At 34.4% G+C, this 17,911-nt stretch overlaps 1 protein-coding gene across 1 annotated transcript in view; it reads left to right on the forward strand.

The window, feature by feature from the left end:
• Positions 1-17,911, forward strand: part of AK9 (adenylate kinase 9) — a 62,306-nt gene that overhangs the window by 14,041 nt on the left and 30,354 nt on the right. The window contains exons 9-17 of the mRNA XM_030945346.1: positions 1,360-1,434; positions 3,409-3,507; positions 5,185-5,324; positions 5,405-5,585; positions 6,010-6,151; positions 8,090-8,223; positions 8,941-9,097; positions 11,648-11,756; positions 12,165-12,229. Of these exons, the coding sequence (XP_030801206.1) occupies positions 1,360-1,434; positions 3,409-3,507; positions 5,185-5,324; positions 5,405-5,585; positions 6,010-6,151; positions 8,090-8,223; positions 8,941-9,097; positions 11,648-11,756; positions 12,165-12,229 (1,102 nt within the window). The remainder of the gene's footprint in view (positions 1-1,359; positions 1,435-3,408; positions 3,508-5,184; positions 5,325-5,404; positions 5,586-6,009; positions 6,152-8,089; positions 8,224-8,940; positions 9,098-11,647; positions 11,757-12,164; positions 12,230-17,911) is intronic.

The raw sequence follows: 17,911 nt of genomic DNA on the forward strand, positions 1-17,911 counted from the left end.
CATTACACATTAATCTCATGTGGATTTCTTATAAGTGAGCTAATGGAAAGTTGTTTAGATTAAATTACTTTATGATGTATACCACACTTCAATAGTTTCAACACATTCCACTAGTTGGTAGGGTTCACTTAGGGTTCACTAGCGATGAATACATGGGGGAAGATGCTTAGTGGTCTACTAACAGAAAGAACACAGGGTTTTATCAATTGGCCCAGGCAGTGTTTGAGATGATGAAATTGAAATTGAAACAAAAGGCTTATAAGGTGTGCAATTTGCACTGATAGGAAAATAGGTAGAACGAAATTTGGAGGACATACTTGGATGTCTTGATAAATTGTTGGGATTAAAATGACCTGAAATAAATGTGAAATGCTGCAGTGAGGAATGAAACCTAATGAACAACTGCAACATGTGAAATAATTGGCTAAACCTCAGTACTTCAGACAATCTGCCATCTGTGGGGTTTTAGTTAGTCAAAACAAAGTCAGTAAATGAAATGCTGTTGTTTAAACTCAAATAATATGAATGTACCAGTAAGACTGTAAGACCATTGTATATAAGAGAAATAAAAGCTATTATCCTCTCTTTGGAGGAGTAGTAGAAATAATTAATTAGTTATTATCTATTTTGACCAAAGACAGAGCAGATGATTTAATTTACAGTACAGAAGACAGACTAGATGAAATGAGCTAGGAAATGAGCTCTGACCATAAATGTAGTGAAGAACTGAAACAGATTACCTGCAAAGGTGTAAAGTCACCTTCAATAGGACATTTTAAGCTTGAGGATAGACCATCATTTGTCAGGAATGGCGTGAGCGTTCTGAGTCCTCAGAGACAGGCATTAACAACCGACATGGGCTAGTTTTTTAGTCTAAGACATTATTTATAGTGTGAATATTTCAAACAAGAAAAGTAAAATATATGGTTCAAATTCTAAAGAATTGGGAGTCAGGACCAAAATTAAAACATTGGACTCATGACTGGCGTTTCTGAGAAATGTATTAATTGAGATTGTCTTCATTTTATAGCAAAGAATTAAGGTAGTTAGACAATTAAAAGTTGAATTCATACACAAAATGTTACTGTATCTTGATATTTTTTAGCTCTCTTGCACTTGAGCTAAGACATCTAAGCTATCTTCTGAAGCCATTGTAACTCCTGTTCTGGAATTATCTCTGTATTTATCTGTCATCACATAAAAGTTAATCTCCAGAGGATTTTATAAACCATTAATACAATGAATCTTGATTTTGCTGAAGTGCCCAGGAGTCCAACCTTTGTATGTATAGGTAGAGAATGAGCCTCAGTATCATTATCTGGTTAACTATACCCAATTGACTGGCATGTTCTTTAACAGGGATTGTTGGCTTACCAGGATTGTCGATATCTTATTGAAGTGGATGGAAGTCAGGAACCAGATCATGTCTTGGAGGTAAGTAAACTATGCACCAGCTAAGTTAACCTCCACTAAAAAATAATTTCTGAATTCTGTGGATTATTTTCCTGATGGCAAAATTTTAAGTTGTGTTTAAAGGGCATTCATTTACTATTAGAAAACGTGACTTTTGAAATACTTACTTTCCTTCATCTATTGTAAGATTCATTGCTCTGCTCCCAGGCTTACATATATGTTGCATGAGAATATTTTCAGGCAGGCTACAAACTTTTGTATTACGTCCATCTGGTTTCAGTGCTTTTTCTGATCTGTATTAATGTAAATTATAATGAGAAATTAAAACGTTTTTGGTATGATATGTTTACAAAACTGGTTTATTTGATACTTGTGTCTAAAATATATTTTGCATAATGTAATATAATTTTTATTAATTTTGATATTGTTTTGCAATGTAATAGAAGACCCTTGATTCTTGTAAGAATTCTGCTGAGTGCTTGTGTCTAGAATTTTAGCTTGCAACAGTGCAACTTGGCCTTCCTGTTAAAAAACCTACAATGATAAATTTTGAAGATAAATAATCTTATTCTCTGCCTCATAACTAAAAGTTGCTTCAAATCAGAACCTAAAGTATGGGATTGAAAATTGAGTAGGAGATTGTTTTTGACAAGGTAGGAAGTAAACTTCTGCATTTTCTCCTCTGTTTGAAACAAATTGTATTATTAGAATTCTCTAAGCTAATTATTTCAGTGTATGCTTAACTCTACCAAGAATGGCCCTATGGGAAAAAAAAAGGCAGTCATTTTGCAACATTAGAACATACAAATGGATCACAAATGAGGAAATTGTGAATGTTGCTACACAAAATTTACATTAAATGCAATCAAGTTATGATTCCAACCATTTTACCTACAAGTAAGGCAAAGGCCTATAATAAAACTAGCCCAAATGTGACAGAATTTGTTTTTTCATTTCAGAAATATTTGCATTCAATCAATATTACATTCAGGAAACTATTCAAATAAACTTAAATATCATCTGATTCTCATTGGTATACATTTGGTTTAAATAGTTTTCAAAATAAACTACCCAAAGTTGTATTGCTTCTGAGTGTACCTGATCTGTGCCCAAAGAGATTTGCCTCTTTTTCGAGTTGGAGCTCCTCTGAGTACTTGCCCTGCCTTGGGGGAACCTTCACAGTCTTGTCCTTTAGTAGGCTTGGGATTCACAGCATAATGAGGAGACAGAAAAGTTGTGATTTGGCCTTTTGCACTGCCTGTATCTACCAAATAGTGTCTTAAAACTCAGCTCAATAACTAGCACGAGTCTGAGTTAAAAACTGGGCCTTGGTTTTTACGTAGCCATTATATAAATAATAAGTTACAATTTTAAATAGATTTTAGGGGCCCTTCTGAAGACAAAAGCACTTCTGATTTATCATTGTTGCTGCTAGAAGTGAAGGGATGGGACTATTTTCAAGCTAAGAACAATTTATTGCTCAGATAAATATCGATTTTAGAGGAGCAAGCATTTGGCCATAGCTCGAGAGTAGTCACAAGTTTATTTGTTATAAGGCAATATATAATTTATAAACCAATAGACAGTTGCCACAGGATTTATTTTGCTTTTCTAACCTATCACCTTCACTTACTTCTGCTGCGCTGCTGATACTTGTATCCAATGGACTTCTAACTCACAGGCACACATATTATATATGTGTGCTTCTATTATAACTTCTAAACTCTTAGCTTACTCTGTACAACCACACCCTTACATTATAAACCCTTCACCATCTTTTCAGTACAGTTTCTCACTTACTTAAGGCATATTCTCACCTACAACTATAGAAATACAAGTTTATTATTTTTCTGCTTAATATCTGTGTATTGTATTTTTACACCAATCTTATCTTCTTCTAAGGCTGCAGATCAAATCCTTCAGTGTCTGTGGAAGTTTCTGTTTTTCCGATTCCCACACTGATTGGTACTAAATCAAGACTTATTTTCTTTCCAGACAGTGGTAGGCCGACTTGAGTCTATGGAAGTTCAAAATGCAGCTCCTGTAATCAGACTCCAAAGTGAAGAAGAAGAAACACTAGAGGGAAAGCAGAGCGTAAGTGTGCTTTTCTAAAGCGTGACTCACTGTAATAACTAGAATTACTTTTCTGCTCTAAGCTTATATTACAGCATCTTTGTTTCACAACAACCAGCTTGTTTTACGATGCAGTAAGAGCATTCTGTAAGCATTGGCCTTTCAGAAATGAGAATTCAAAGTCATTCTGGGACTGAAGTCCACCTAAAAAGTATGAAAATAAAAAAACCCTGTGATTCCCAAAAAACCACGTAATAATTATAATAAAACTTTGAACAGAATGTTTGTTTTATTAATAGAGGAAAAATTAATTCCTTCCAAGGAAATAAAGAAACTTTAGCCAGAGGATAACAATCTCAGCAACTGACTCTTAGCTCAGAGTACTCTTTTCATGAATAAGAATCAACACGCTAATCCAAATATAGCAACATTCTCCCTAACTGAGATTACATTTGTTCTATTTTCCTGTAATTAATTAGAAACATGACAAGTTACTGCTGAATTTTGCTGAATCATGGCAATTATAATTTGTGTCCCTTCCAAATAAACCTGAAAGCCAGAAGTTTAACCTACATTTAGTTCAATCATCTTTCCTATTTCTGAAACAAAACTTTGAATATATGAATGGAAGTGTAATGGGGGGACCCCACATTTTCAGAGAAATACCCCTCCCTTCACTTTTCTGTTTTCTCAGTTCTTAACAAATTCACAAGTGAAAGACTTTCTGTGTCAGAAGTCATCAATATTTATTATTTAGTTAGTTTGTGTGTTTTAACTTGTGTGTAAGCTTTGAGTAACCACAGTATTCAGGGCAAAGAGTTCTTCATCGTGAGTGAACATTATGCACAGAATTGCTTCCCTTTGTGTTGAACCTGCAGCCTTTTAGCTCAGTGTCCTCCAGTATGCAGAAGTCAGTGAATAGTTTGGTTTTCTACATCTGCCCTCTAATAACTCATGAGTTCAGATTTCTATCCTGCTCTTACGTAGCTATACTGAAGAATTCCAGTCTGTATAATTTTATTCTTTCTTACACAAAAAGCTTGTTGTGGGATTGATCAATTATATTACCTTTTTATGAAACTTATCCAATTTTGCTATGTCCTTTCTGAGATTAGGGCAGCGGGAGACACATTGCAGTAAAGAGAAGGGCAATATTTAAACAATTTAAACACAAACGTTTATCATCTATTCTCTTTGTGCCCAACATTCCTAACATTCACGTTGGTTTCCTGATTGCTCTTGGGCATTGAAAAAATGCTTTCACAGAGGGATATATTTCTGAGTAGTGACAGTCAGTGAAAATCCATAGCTTTCTGTGTAAAAGTGATATTTTAATGCCTTCCTTTGTTGGTTCTTAAAGTTCTTCTGCAGCTCCTCATAGCTAGCACTTGTCCATACTATTCTGAATTTAGAGTCACCATGACTTTAGGATTCACTCACTATTCACATTCTATAAAAAGGCTATTAAACTTATTCCTATCATGTTATATTTCTGCATGGCTAAAATAGATATTTTAATCTTGCTATTCCCTGACACAGATAATGGTCCTTTTTTCAAACCCTTTAGAAGAAATCGTAGCCATTTTCTTTTTAAGTTTGCTTATTTTCCATCAAAAGGTTTCAAAAAAGTCTAATAAAAAGGCATATGTAACTTCAGGCAAAAATTACACTTGCATTTATTGCTATTTTAATGAACAGGATGAACTTCTCCGGGCTCTGTCGTCTTACAAGCTGATAGCACCCAGATACCGATGGCGTAGGAGCAGGTGGGGACAAGTGTGTCCCGTGGCTCTAAAGGAAGGGGACATTGTAATGGGAAACCCAGAATTTGCTGTCAGGTTAGTGGAATTTGACACTCTTAATTTTCGTATCTATTTTATTAGATGTCTATATCTACTACCTTCTCTTCTGTTTTAAGTTTTCTAGGTAAAATGTACGTACTGTCATGCCAAGAGGCATTGAACAAATTTGTGTTGAATCCACGTCCTTACCTCTTACCTCCAATGCCAGTTCCTCCTTGTAAAGTGTTCGTATTTGGTCCTCCATTCTCTGGAAGAACAACTATTTGTAATGAAATTGCACACAATTATAAAGGAAAGGTAGGTTCATAAATGTCTTAGGTAGCAGGGTATCAGCTGGGCTTGGCAATCAGTTAAGCACGTTCTTGTCTTGTTATTAACATTCACATTACAGAGGATTACAGAGGAAACATAGGATTTTAGTGAAATTCGTTTTTTTTATAAAAGTAGCTACAGGTCAAGAATATTTTTATATGCCCTCTTACATTGCAGTTGTCTTAGTATTAGGATACTGTAAATAACTTTTGTATCTAAGATAATTAAATATAAATGCAAATTGAAAATAATTTCTTTTTCCAAAAAACCCCAACCCTGCACTTGAATTGCATGTAATTTTTTCTGAAATCTGCAGAGCTTTTCTAAAATCGTTTTATTCTATAAACGTTGGATCAGATGCTATATTTGTCTTCTGTGATATTTGTATTTTTTCAAATGATTTCACTAGGTCCTTGATATGGACATACTCATTCAACAATATAAAGAATCAAGAGAAAAAAAAAGTGAGGAATTGCGAAAGGATGCAGTAGAAAAGGCTATAGCAGCAGTGAAAAATAGATTGGAATCAGAAGAACAATCAGAAGAATCAGGTGAATAAGCTGTTCTGTGGTCTTTGAAGCTATCTTATTTGCTTTACGTTATTTAACTGAAGGAGTTGTTGTCACTTTCACTTGAAAAAGTTGCAGAAGTTGTTATGATTGCTGGGCATTAAATATGAACTAAAAGAACATGCAGTGAAGGGAATAACTTAGTAAAATTCGGTGGTTGTTATGTATAGATATATATTAAAATCCTTTGAATTTGAGGGCCATGTCAAAAAGAGTTTTCTGAACTCTGAGCTGAAAGAAGAAATTGGTTCTGACTGACGCTGGTTGAAAACATTCAATTTTAATGACTTTCTGACAAGTTAAATCTCTGCAAAAATGAAATTCTCATCCAGAAAGCAGCTTATCAGCTGGACTAATGTGAATACACAATATACAGATTTTTCACTTTGGAGCAGCCTTCCAATTATGCTGCCACAGATGGCACGTTCATAAGTCACTCCAGCTCTGGTCACATTTAGACTCTTAAGCTGCCTAGTTTTCTGCAGTTTGGCAAATTCAATAAATATATTGCAAAGGTGAAATTGATATGTTATTTTAGTATCTTTTAAGCAAAGTTTGTATTTTTTCCAAGGAAGTTCAGTGGAGACTTTTCAAAATTATTTCTTTTGAGATGAAAATACTCCATTGAATTAGAATTGCCTTTTTATGGTTAGCTCCAGTTAGGGTTCCAATGGACAATGGGGCCATTTTGCCTTATTCATCTAAGCAAGGAATTGTGTTTGACTTTTACATGGGTAGATACATCTAACAAGAGGTTGGTGTATTCATCTAGTGCTGCAAAACTGGTGCTGACAGTGATAAAAAATCATTGGCATTGCTGTAAGAATAATGATGAGCTGTGACACTAAAATTGAAACAGTTAAACAGTGTTGCATTCTAGATTCCTGACTATGTAAATACTTTTGAGGACAGGGATGTTATTCCTGACAATGTAAATACTTTTGAGGACAGGGATGTTAATCCTATTAGAATTAATGAGAAATTAATCCTAATTAAAAATTTTATTGCAAAACTGAAGTACAAACAGAGGATGTATTTTCCCTTGCATATCTTTTTGTAGCATAAGATTGTTTCAGAATTTTTTAAGAGATAAGGAGATATTTGGGTTTGGGCTGCATTTTTTTGCAGAATGGAAATTGTTGTATTGCACTTAAAGGAAATTACTAAGATGCTGCTCGTTTTGTAGGCACCTTGTAACTTGGCAAAAATAAGCTGATAAATGTGTACATTTGTGCATGTAAAAAGTATCAATACAATCATTGAAAAATCTTGACATAAATACAGAAACTAAATAAGGCATTTTTTCCAAATTACACTCATGGTAGATACTTCACTTGGGTAAAACAGTTCTTCACCAAATTTTATCAAATTAATTGCAAGTTAACTGTGAGTATTCCTTATAAAGCTTTAAAATAATTATAGTTGTTGTGCCAGCAATTAATAAGAAAATGTGGAAAAATATTAATGTTTTGCGCATCATAGGGAATGCAGGCTACTTTATTGTTTAAAATACACTGCCTTGATCTAAAATTTGTTTTGATTGAAAAACTAGTTTGGTAAACCTTTTGATTTAGGAACCAAAGGGAAATCAAATAAATGGAAATTCTAGTGTGCTCTAAATGCCTGATTATTCTGGTACAGAAATGTCATTCTGTTTATATTGAAACAATATTTAGCTTAGAGATGGAAAATACTGTACAGTTAAAAATGTTGTGGTTTTGATACTGAGAGAGCAAACCAAGATCTTAGTTTATGAGCCACACTCTACATCTGCATTCAGAACTGGTGTTTGTTTCTTTCTCAGAGCAATTGTGTATTGCTTAAAAATGTATGCTGTGCTGAAGTTATGATATAATGCTTTATTTAAGTCCTGATTTCAAATTTCTCTGTGAAGTTCATTTAAAAAATCTATGGTGTTAGGAATACCAGAGATAACTGCTGACCACCCAGAAGTTCAAGCCATGGTAGAAGGAGCCATGAAAAGTGTGTCATTCTCTGAAGATACAATGTTATCTCAAATGTACGCTGAAGCACTGGAGGAAGCTGTTGCAGGGGTGAGACTGCAAGTAGTATGTAGCAAAGTACTTTTTTCCCAAGAGGAACTTCTAACAGTTTATGCATTATCCATATATGTTCTTAGTTTTCCCATTTGAGAGATCAGTTTCATTTATATCACATAGCCCAAAAGCTTACATAGGATTGAGGAGACACTGAGGAAGATAATGAAAGACAAATCTAATGAGGACTCTTTTATTGTCCTTTATATATAGTAAAAATATGTGTGTGCATGTGTATATATATTCACACGCTCATAGAGAAATTATTTCTGTCTTTCAAATTACCTGAGCTACAAATTGTTAACGGCTGGGAGAATTATCTGACAGATCATTGTCTGCTTGCTCTGTTCTTATATTTGTAGTAACTATTAAAGAACTGAACACCAGATGTAAGAGTTTGAAAAGAATTGTTTATGAAGATCTATACAAGAATCTTTAAATGTTTTGAATTTGTTCAATGGTATGTAACTATTGAAACTGGAGTGTAAAGTCTTTATAGGCAAGCTTAAAAAATCACTATTACAATCTCTTCTTGTTTAAAATGTTTTTCATTTCATTCAGACATACAAAGTTATAAATGTCTTACTTTTTATTGACCTGAAATGACAATAAGGAAAAATCATAGCATTTACAAAGTAATTTTGTATTGTGCTGTCTTTTTTGTGCAGCTCATTTAAGTCTTTTTATATTCCTGAATGTGACATTTTCTAACAGCTTATGAAGACTAACAAAGACAGGTTTCCTGGTGCTTCAGAAAGAGGAGGGTGGGTAGTGGATAACTACCCTCTGTCAGAAGACCACTGGTCAGCCTTATTAGAGAAAGGACTTCTACCTGACACTATTGTCTGTCTGCAGGATACACAAAAAGATGGTTAGTAAATGCACCCTAATGCAACTTTATACTTTCTTTCTTTTTTTCTGTGTTAATATCTGTATATAAAACATGCTTGTGAGAAAAACTAGTAGTTATGTCCCATTTATAAAGCTTCAGGGTCTGGAGAATGAATCATCCAGTGAATCAACAAGAGTACCACAATTTCTTACAATTTGGAGTTAGGGAATTACACAGAATTTAAACCAGGAATACTTTGCTATAACAGCAAAGAAGATTTCTCCTGTTTTAAATCAGTTTTCATTTTTCTCCTATTTACAACCAGCAGGAAATACCAGTAGACTCTTGTAGCATCAGATTTTTCTATTCTTGGCTGGCTGGCCACCATCTTGCAATGTGGCTCTTGGTCAAATTTCTCTGCCTTGGTTTGCCCATTTGCAAAATCAGGTTAGAGGTACAAAATTTCTCAGCTTGAGAGAAGAGGCAAGGGGGGAAATACTTGTATGCAGGGGTACCCTGTTCTCCATTCTGGGATCAAAAATAAACCCCAGTAACTTCCTACCCAGACAGATACAGTGGCTTCGTATCCATGGATTCAGAGTAAGGGATTTTTACTTTATTATTTCCAGCCAAAAGGAAGATTGGCGCCAAACATCAATAACTGAACACATTCATGTACTGTTAAGAGTTTGTCAGGTTGTGTCTTCATAGATCATATTTGCTTGATTCATACCACACCGCAAGTTTAATTGATCATTGGCAATGTTTGATCATTACCTGTTCAACCCAGTCCATTATCAAAAAATCTTTCAGTGGCAGAAACTTCCATTGAAGAAAGGCATGATGGGTCTATTCACATATAGTTCAAGACAACTCATTAAGTGCCCAGCACTGGAATCAGTCCAGAGATCTTCAAACCCTTGTCCCTGAATATAAAAATCAACCAGAGAAAAACAAGGTTACACAGTTTACTCAGAACAGATTTCTTATTTTAAAAACCCCAAATTTTCAGAAGTATGTCAACTGATCAGCAAATCATCCTCACAACTCAGGAATAGTACCTAAACAACTTAGTCACACAGCTTTGTGAAATTTTGTAACTAAAAGTGTTTCAGAGTGGCCTGAGAACATACAGAGACTAAATACTGGCTGAACATTTCTATGAGAAAGCTCTAGATCCAGTGTTTGTCAGAAAACTGTATTTGCAGAAGCACTCATTCAAGACTTCATCTCAGACATTTTTGGAAAGAACCTAGAGGCAAATTGCTTCTCCATGCCTCATCTTTGCTTCCCAGCCATTCCAAGCTTATTGAAATGTTCATGAACCTTGTTTCTGGGACATAGTGCATTGTCGTTTCATACAACCACAAAAAGCATGTCCTTCCTATAGTTGGCATATGGTAATGAAATGTCAATACTGTGTGCTAAATAATAAACATCAGGAGTCTATCTCTAGCCTGAGCTGCAGGGAGAGCAGTGAGGTGGGAGAGATGCTTTCAGAATTATATTAAATTTCTCTTCACTTCTCAGAATTTAACAAATTAGTGAATTAGTTGGATAGGAGAAAAGGTTGTCTCTTTTCTGGTCAGTAACTACTCCTTTTTTAAAAAATATATTTTCTTCTTTATTTTTTGTTTTCTGAAGGGAAGAATTTGGGAATTCATAGCAGAGGCTTTCAAATTAAGGCCTCTCTAGAGCCTGCCTATTATGTGCTTCCTTCCTGCTATATACACCTCTGCCATTTCCACTAGTTCTCAAAACCTCGCTCTGAATTACTTGCTCTAATATGAATAACCTATTTTATACTCTTGGTAGTATAAAAATTTGGCTGAAAATGTAGCTTTTTGCTTATGGATACATTTCCTTGAATTTAGCTATTTTGTTTCACTTTATTCTTTTTATTTGCACAATTGTGTTGACTCTTTACTTGATTCCCACTTGTTTCTGTCATTTGAATAATTATGTAGTTGTGAAGTTTACATTTTCACAGCATTTGAGTCATTATTTTGTAATCTGTTCACTGACCTAGTCTAAACTGTCATAAGTCCACTGATGAAAACAGGTTTCAGCACACAGACATATATAAATCTTTGTCAAAGTAAATAAACCTATTTGTCATATATAAATCTATTTGTCAAAGTAAATAAATCAGTGGAGTTCCTAGTAGGAACAGCATACTCTTATTTCTGCTAAACAGCTGCAGTAATAGAGGTATGCACATTATTTATATTTTTATTTTAATGTTTTTCATTTGTTTCTTCATAGCATTCTTTGTACACTTGCAAATAAAATAAATGGCAGAGTAACACATGATATATGAAAGTATAAGATGAATCATTTCAGTTTTGTCTCCTTTTATAGCCTTCATAACCTTCCAATATTCCAGATTCAGTTTTTTAGGTGCTTTAAATTGAAAAAAGCTCTAAAATTGTATAAATCAACAGCGTCATAACATTTCAGTGGTATATACACTTTTTGTTGACTTTAAAAGAAATCTGTCAACAATTTATTAATTGATATTCCTAAGAGAATGACTTTAGTTTTATACAGATGCATTAAAGTCATTACTGTCATGCAATTGTGCTGCAGGAGCCTGTATACTGCGCAGAGCATACCTAGCAAGTAGGAATGAAAATAATTCTAAGAGTTTGGAAAGACCAACACATGAAGCATTAGAAAAGAAAGAAGATGATGCAAGGTAAAATATTCCAAATATCTGAATGTATAAAATGAGCACAAGAAAATTCTAGCCTCACTTTGTGTTAAAGATATCAGTGCATTTATCACACAAATTAAGTAAAGCAGTACACTAAGACTAGTTATCATATACAGGAAATAATCCAATATCTGTTGTCTTTGAGGAATATTTCATTTATATCAATACATATGGTGACAGTAAAATCTCTTTTTAAATGCTTTTTCATTAGCCTTTCATTAGTCCAACCTTTTAATGCAATGAGACAAGAAAATTTTAGATAATAAAATACATATGATTTTTATTTTTTACAACCAAAATTATATTTCCACATCTTTACATTTAATATATCTGCAACTTGCTTTAGTAATATTTGTAATGGTCTTAAGATAAATAAACTTTTCTTTACAGCGGAGAAATGGAAGAAACACTGACATCAGAGAAAGATCAGTCTCCAGCTGCTGCTGAGGAGAAAGGTATGTATCATTTGACTTCTGATCTAATTATATGTTTCAATCACTTAGTGGTTTGATTTTCCAGTTTTGATTTCCTTTTTTACATTCAGCATCTAGAAAAATGACTTTTTGTTACTCTCTTCACTGGTACTCTCTTCACACATTTCTTTCTCTATTCTGTAACATCCATGAGGAACATCATTCCTCATGGATGTTACAGAATAGACATGGTTTCCATTAAATCAGCCAGCACTGTTGCAGTTTTCAATAAATCCAAACAATGGGATTCTATCTCCTCTAGTAACTTTTCTAAGTGGGTTATTAACTTGAAACTTGAAACTACTCATCAAAAGATCTGTAGCTTTTTAAAAGTTACAAAGCATTGCTGGAACTTAGTCAATAGTTAATGAGAAAATCACAGCATTGTCTGATTTTCTGGTCTTCCTTCAGTAAGCTCAACCTGAAGTAATTAAAAGGGAATGGAAATCAGTTCATCAGTGTCTTTCTTAACATGCATTGGGAATTGCTCAATCTGATAGCAACACACATTATGAATTGAATCCAGAAGCAGAGGTGAGGCTGTAGCAGCTCTGTGGCCCCAGGACCATGCAATGAGTCTGAGCATGTATTCCCATTCCCTGTCATCCTCTTACTCTATTATCCATGCTAGTGGATCCAATCCACTTTGATCCTTCCTTCTCCTTGCCTTCTCAGAAAAGCTTCCTGATATTATAAATCTCCCACAATCCCAAACTGCTTTTCCCTAGGCATCCCCAAATGAATCTCATGCCCTGTAGGCAGTAATGCACGTCAGCCAGAGAGCTTCTCAGGGTGACCCATCTCAGTAGATTTCACACCCAGACAATGCCTTCATCATCATCATATAATGGCCCTGAGGGGTGTCAAGTTGCGGTTGTATTTGTTGTGATTAAGTTTTGGAGGTTCACCTATCTGTCATTGTTTCTCCCCTCCTTTGTGCTTGTGGACATTGGTCTTTAACAACATAACACCATAAAAACTAATGGAATTCTGTGTATTACAAGAGGTTGACCCTCTGGTAACAACCTAAATAAAACATTTTGGATAAAGATGTTCTTACTTTATTGCTTTCTATATTGACAGAATCACTTTTTTTTTTTTTTTGTTTCCTGTAAAGATCCTACTTTATATCAGAATTGTGTTTTACTTAGTTTCCAGCAGAGAAAATATAATTATCCTGGGCAGAAGTGAATAATCTGTAAGGAGTGAGATTTTGGCAGCAGACCAGCTGTCACAAATAGGCTGGATTTTTACACCTCAGATTGTGTCAGTTGGATTGAGACTTAGAGTTAGCTCCAGTTAGTTGTGATATTATGGTCTCTTTGAGCTAGGTCTTAGGAGCTCTCGGAAACCTATATCACACTTGAGATGGCTCAGCTGCCTCAGATGGCATAAAATTAACAGGATGGCTTCTGTGGCAGTGTTGGAAACAGAAAAGTTTTAATAAAAGGCAAAATAACAAAGTTCTTTACAGAAAAAACCTGAGTTAGAGGTACACCTAACAAAAGCAATTAGTTCCTTTGTTCTCTTCTTTTTCTAGTAAATTACTTAGGCAGGACTTTTTAGCTTCTATCCAATTAGCTATCCTTAAGTTTGAAGTAAAGTCCCCAAAGCCCTATGAGGTGTCTTTTTGCCTAATTGAGAAGAGAACTTCTAGGCTTTTTTTCTTTTTAAAGAGACAAAAGATAATTTAGTCACTATGTCAACAAAGGGCACATTCCCACATAGTTTCAATGGTTTGAACCTCAATAGTCCAAAAAGCTGCAGAGTTTTACTTCCCTCTTAGCCTTCTAATCACTGCCTAGCTTCTTAGAAGAATGTTTCTGTCTGATTTGGATCAGCTGTCACAATGAATTACTATGCATAAATATCTGTCTCTATATTAAGAACTAGACTGGGGACTTTGGAGTATTTTCTTTCTTTACTATACAGTCTCAAGATTTCCCATTCATAACCTGAATTATCACCCAAGGCTTGCAGAGGAATTCCCACTTTCATTTTTTCTCATCAAGAATCTAGACTGCTATTGCCATTTTTCTTTCAAACACAACATACTGGTTTCTATACAAAATTACTATGGCCCTGCTTAATTCTGTATTACCAGTATGTCTCACATACGTTCTCTTTCCTGATCTAGTCTGGCATTTATTTTACATATATATTTAACAAGGCCTAAGTTGTAAAGGTAGTATAAGATAGACTGAATAAGATAGCATACTTTTAAATTTTAATGAAGTAACATTTCACCTACTCTGTGAAAAAAAATACTGTAGCTTTCTAGGGTTCTTTAAATTGCATTAAGCTTTTTAAAAATCCACATTCTAACTTTTTATAGTTTTAATAAAACACATAGCTTTTCTCCAAAGTGAATAAATCCTATAGTATTAAATATAAGGGCTTCTACAAAGATACTATGTCATCCTCATCTCAAATAACAAAGTTATTTCATAGTAGTTTGGAATATCTAGTTAACGTTGATCTGAGTACATCAAAACAACATTTAATGATTATAGAAGTAATAATGTCATGTGGTCTTAAGACATGTTAACTCCTTGTTCAGAGAAAATCATGTTTTCCTACACCTACATTTTATTTCAGTAATCAAACACTGACCAAAACACTTCAGTCATGCTGCTCTTAGCCTGACATAGTTTTATTTCACATGTAGTGCCATCAGCACATTGACTGCAACTTTTGTCCCATGTGACGTCTTTACAGCAATATAGATAAATGTTCACATGTTCCCAGTTTGTTGGGTTTTTATAGTACATAGCAGTTAGAATATAAAAAAGATAGCTAAGAAAAATACTCCAGAGCCCAAATCATACTCTTTCAGTCTCTCATATATGGCATCCTATGGGAATGGCTCAAAGCTGCATCAGGAGAGGCTTAGATTGGGCATCAGGAAGTGTTTCTTCACTGAGAAGGTGGTAAAACACCAGAACAGGATTTCTAGAGATGTGACTGGTGCCCCAAACCATTTAAGAAACATTTAGGAAATGCCACTAATAACATGCTTTAACTTTAGGTCAGCCCTGAATTGCTCAGTTGATGAGCACTAGATGATTGTAGATTCCTTCCAACTGAAACAGTTCAATTCTGTTCTATATAAATAGATGCACGTTTTAATAATCACAATTTTTATAATGTCAGTGGAATCTGGGATTGCTTCAGCACTGAACATATTCAAGTTTACAATATTTTCTGTGTTTAAAAGGAAAAAATGGTTCTAGTGATGAACAAGCTACTTACATGTCTTAATGAGAGCAAAAGTAACTGGAGAAGGAGACTTCATGTAAATCTTACAAATGTATTTAAGTGAGTTAAGAATCTAAGTTCAATGCTGAAATGTCTGCTAAAGATATAGAAATCAATTTATGTGGTAACACTTGTAATGTCTCACTGAAAATTATAGCCTCATATTTTTTTTTCATGTCCTTTGACACAATTATTCTGAGGGGTTTTTTTCAGGAATTTCTTTATTTAAGCATTTTTGCAGAAGCTTTGCATGAGTATGACTGTATTTATACTAGGAGACAGCTATATCAATTCATGAGACTATATTTCAGCTGTTGTAGAGGAGTTCTCAACTTCAGGCAGATCTGTGGGTTCACTCCGATCTTCCTAAAGTAATACTTGGCATATTCTTTTCCTGCCACATTTCTGCCAGAGATTACTTCCTTTCTATAGCAAACTCAACTGGAGCACACATGCTTATGCCTCAGTAGCTCAGGCTGGTGTGTTTGTACAACTCCATTTTCACTGATGTCTCTTCTGTTGCTCTTGCTATTTGGGCAGAAGTTCTTGGCAAAAATAAATTGGCAGCTGGGCTCATAATTCCAGATGTCACCTCTCATGCTTGTGCTTTCACAGCCTTTAAGATCATTATTAGTTATATACTCTTTAATATTGAATCCCAGCTCTTTAATATTGATCACCTTTCTCATTACAGATGGCGAAGGGTTGAATCAATACCCTTCTCTTGGGCTTTTATTCTATTTTCTTGCTTTTTTTATTTTTATCATCATGTTAAATTCAGTAAGATATTTGAAACAACAACAGCAAAAAATAATTAAACCTGTTCATGTTAGTGCATTTCCTATTTAGTCTTTGAAGAGAAATACTTTTTGGAATCAATTATAATTATAACATTTACCAGGCAGACAATGTGTGCTCAGTCCTACAGCGTCTAAAGATATTTCTTTTGTTTTTCTTGACTGACTTGCATCCTGATTTGTGCCTTCCCCTGCCTTTAACTGGAGGCTTTTCAGAGAGAGTTTGGACAAGGACAGTTTATTAAACTGGAGATGAGAGATTGCAAATTACTTGTGCTGCAAACTTCAAAGCAAGCTCTAGTGGTATCACCTTCACAGTTTGTTCAGTGTTTGAGCAAAGCTGCATGATCTTCAAAGCCACCTTCTGCTGTCATTTATAAATCAGATGTGATAATTGCATTTTAATACCTGTAATCCCAGCATTTTAGGCAGAGAAATTTCAAAATTTGAAAACCAGAAAGGTTAAGAAGAGCTTCCTCAATTAAATCCCAAATATCTTCAGTTCTTAAATTTTTTTAGTCTCTCATTCAGATAAATAAAGACTAAGGAATATTGGTGGAGAACAACAATGTTTTGCAGAAGAAAAAAGAACAAAAGCCTATTATTAGAGCTATCAGTCTTTCTGGAAGCTCTTGTCAATTTCTGAACATGAAAAGAGAAAGGACATCTTCTTAATTTACTTCACTTAATGTCTGTCCATCTGTCCTCCTTGACCCTATCCAGTACCAGTCTTGTAAATGAAATAGAACCATAAGCTAATGAAAAGATATATGAAATCTTGTAACAGCTTTCTCTCCACACTTTGAAGGCAACTCATCTTTAGTGGAGATGGTCAGCTTTAGTTTTTAAAATATTCATTTTAGCTTTTATCTGCTAGAATTTTTAGAATATTTTAAAGAACAAACCAGAAATAAATCAAATAGAAATCATTTTATTTTAATAGAAAGTTGTTAAATATACATATTTTTATGCATTAAAAAGAATCAACTTTATCTGTAAACCAAAATTGTCTTTCCAATTAAAAAATCAGTACATACAATATAAGTTTGTCTGTTGAGCGCATTTCACTGTAACATGCTGAAGATTATTTGGTAGTGTATATTTATAATTAAGAAATGAAAAGTCTGTATAAACGAACTACAGTCGGTTTCAAAAAGACAACAGAAAATACATTCATAATGATATACAGATCAGTTCCAAGAAATGAAAAGTGTCACTGTTATGGTATATTTTGCCTTTCTGTTTATTTTGCTAGTTAAGCTCTAATGAAGAAGACATGCTGGCTTCTGGTGTGTCTGTGTCAGCTTTGGCAGTGTTTCAATGAGGAGAAAAGAAGAACTTTTTAATATTTTTTGATGTTGCATATGGACCAAGGAAAGAAAAAGTCATAGATACTAAGATATTAAAGGCTCTCTTTCCCCAGCAATTCACTTAGAGAATGTGGGGGCAGAAAGCCTTCAAGGATTGTTTGTCTCTATGGTAACGATGCTCAGTAAAAGCACAGAACATGCAGAGCAAAAGAATATGAGAAATTGGCGTATAGGCATTCCCTACAAAAGCCCAAGATTTAAGGCTGGGGAAGATTGTTTCCTATCGCCATTGTGATAAG

Source organism: Camarhynchus parvulus, chromosome 3, assembly GCF_901933205.1.
Source record: "Camarhynchus parvulus chromosome 3, STF_HiC, whole genome shotgun sequence".
In the NCBI taxonomy this organism is placed as follows: Eukaryota; Metazoa; Chordata; class Aves; order Passeriformes; family Thraupidae; genus Camarhynchus; species Camarhynchus parvulus.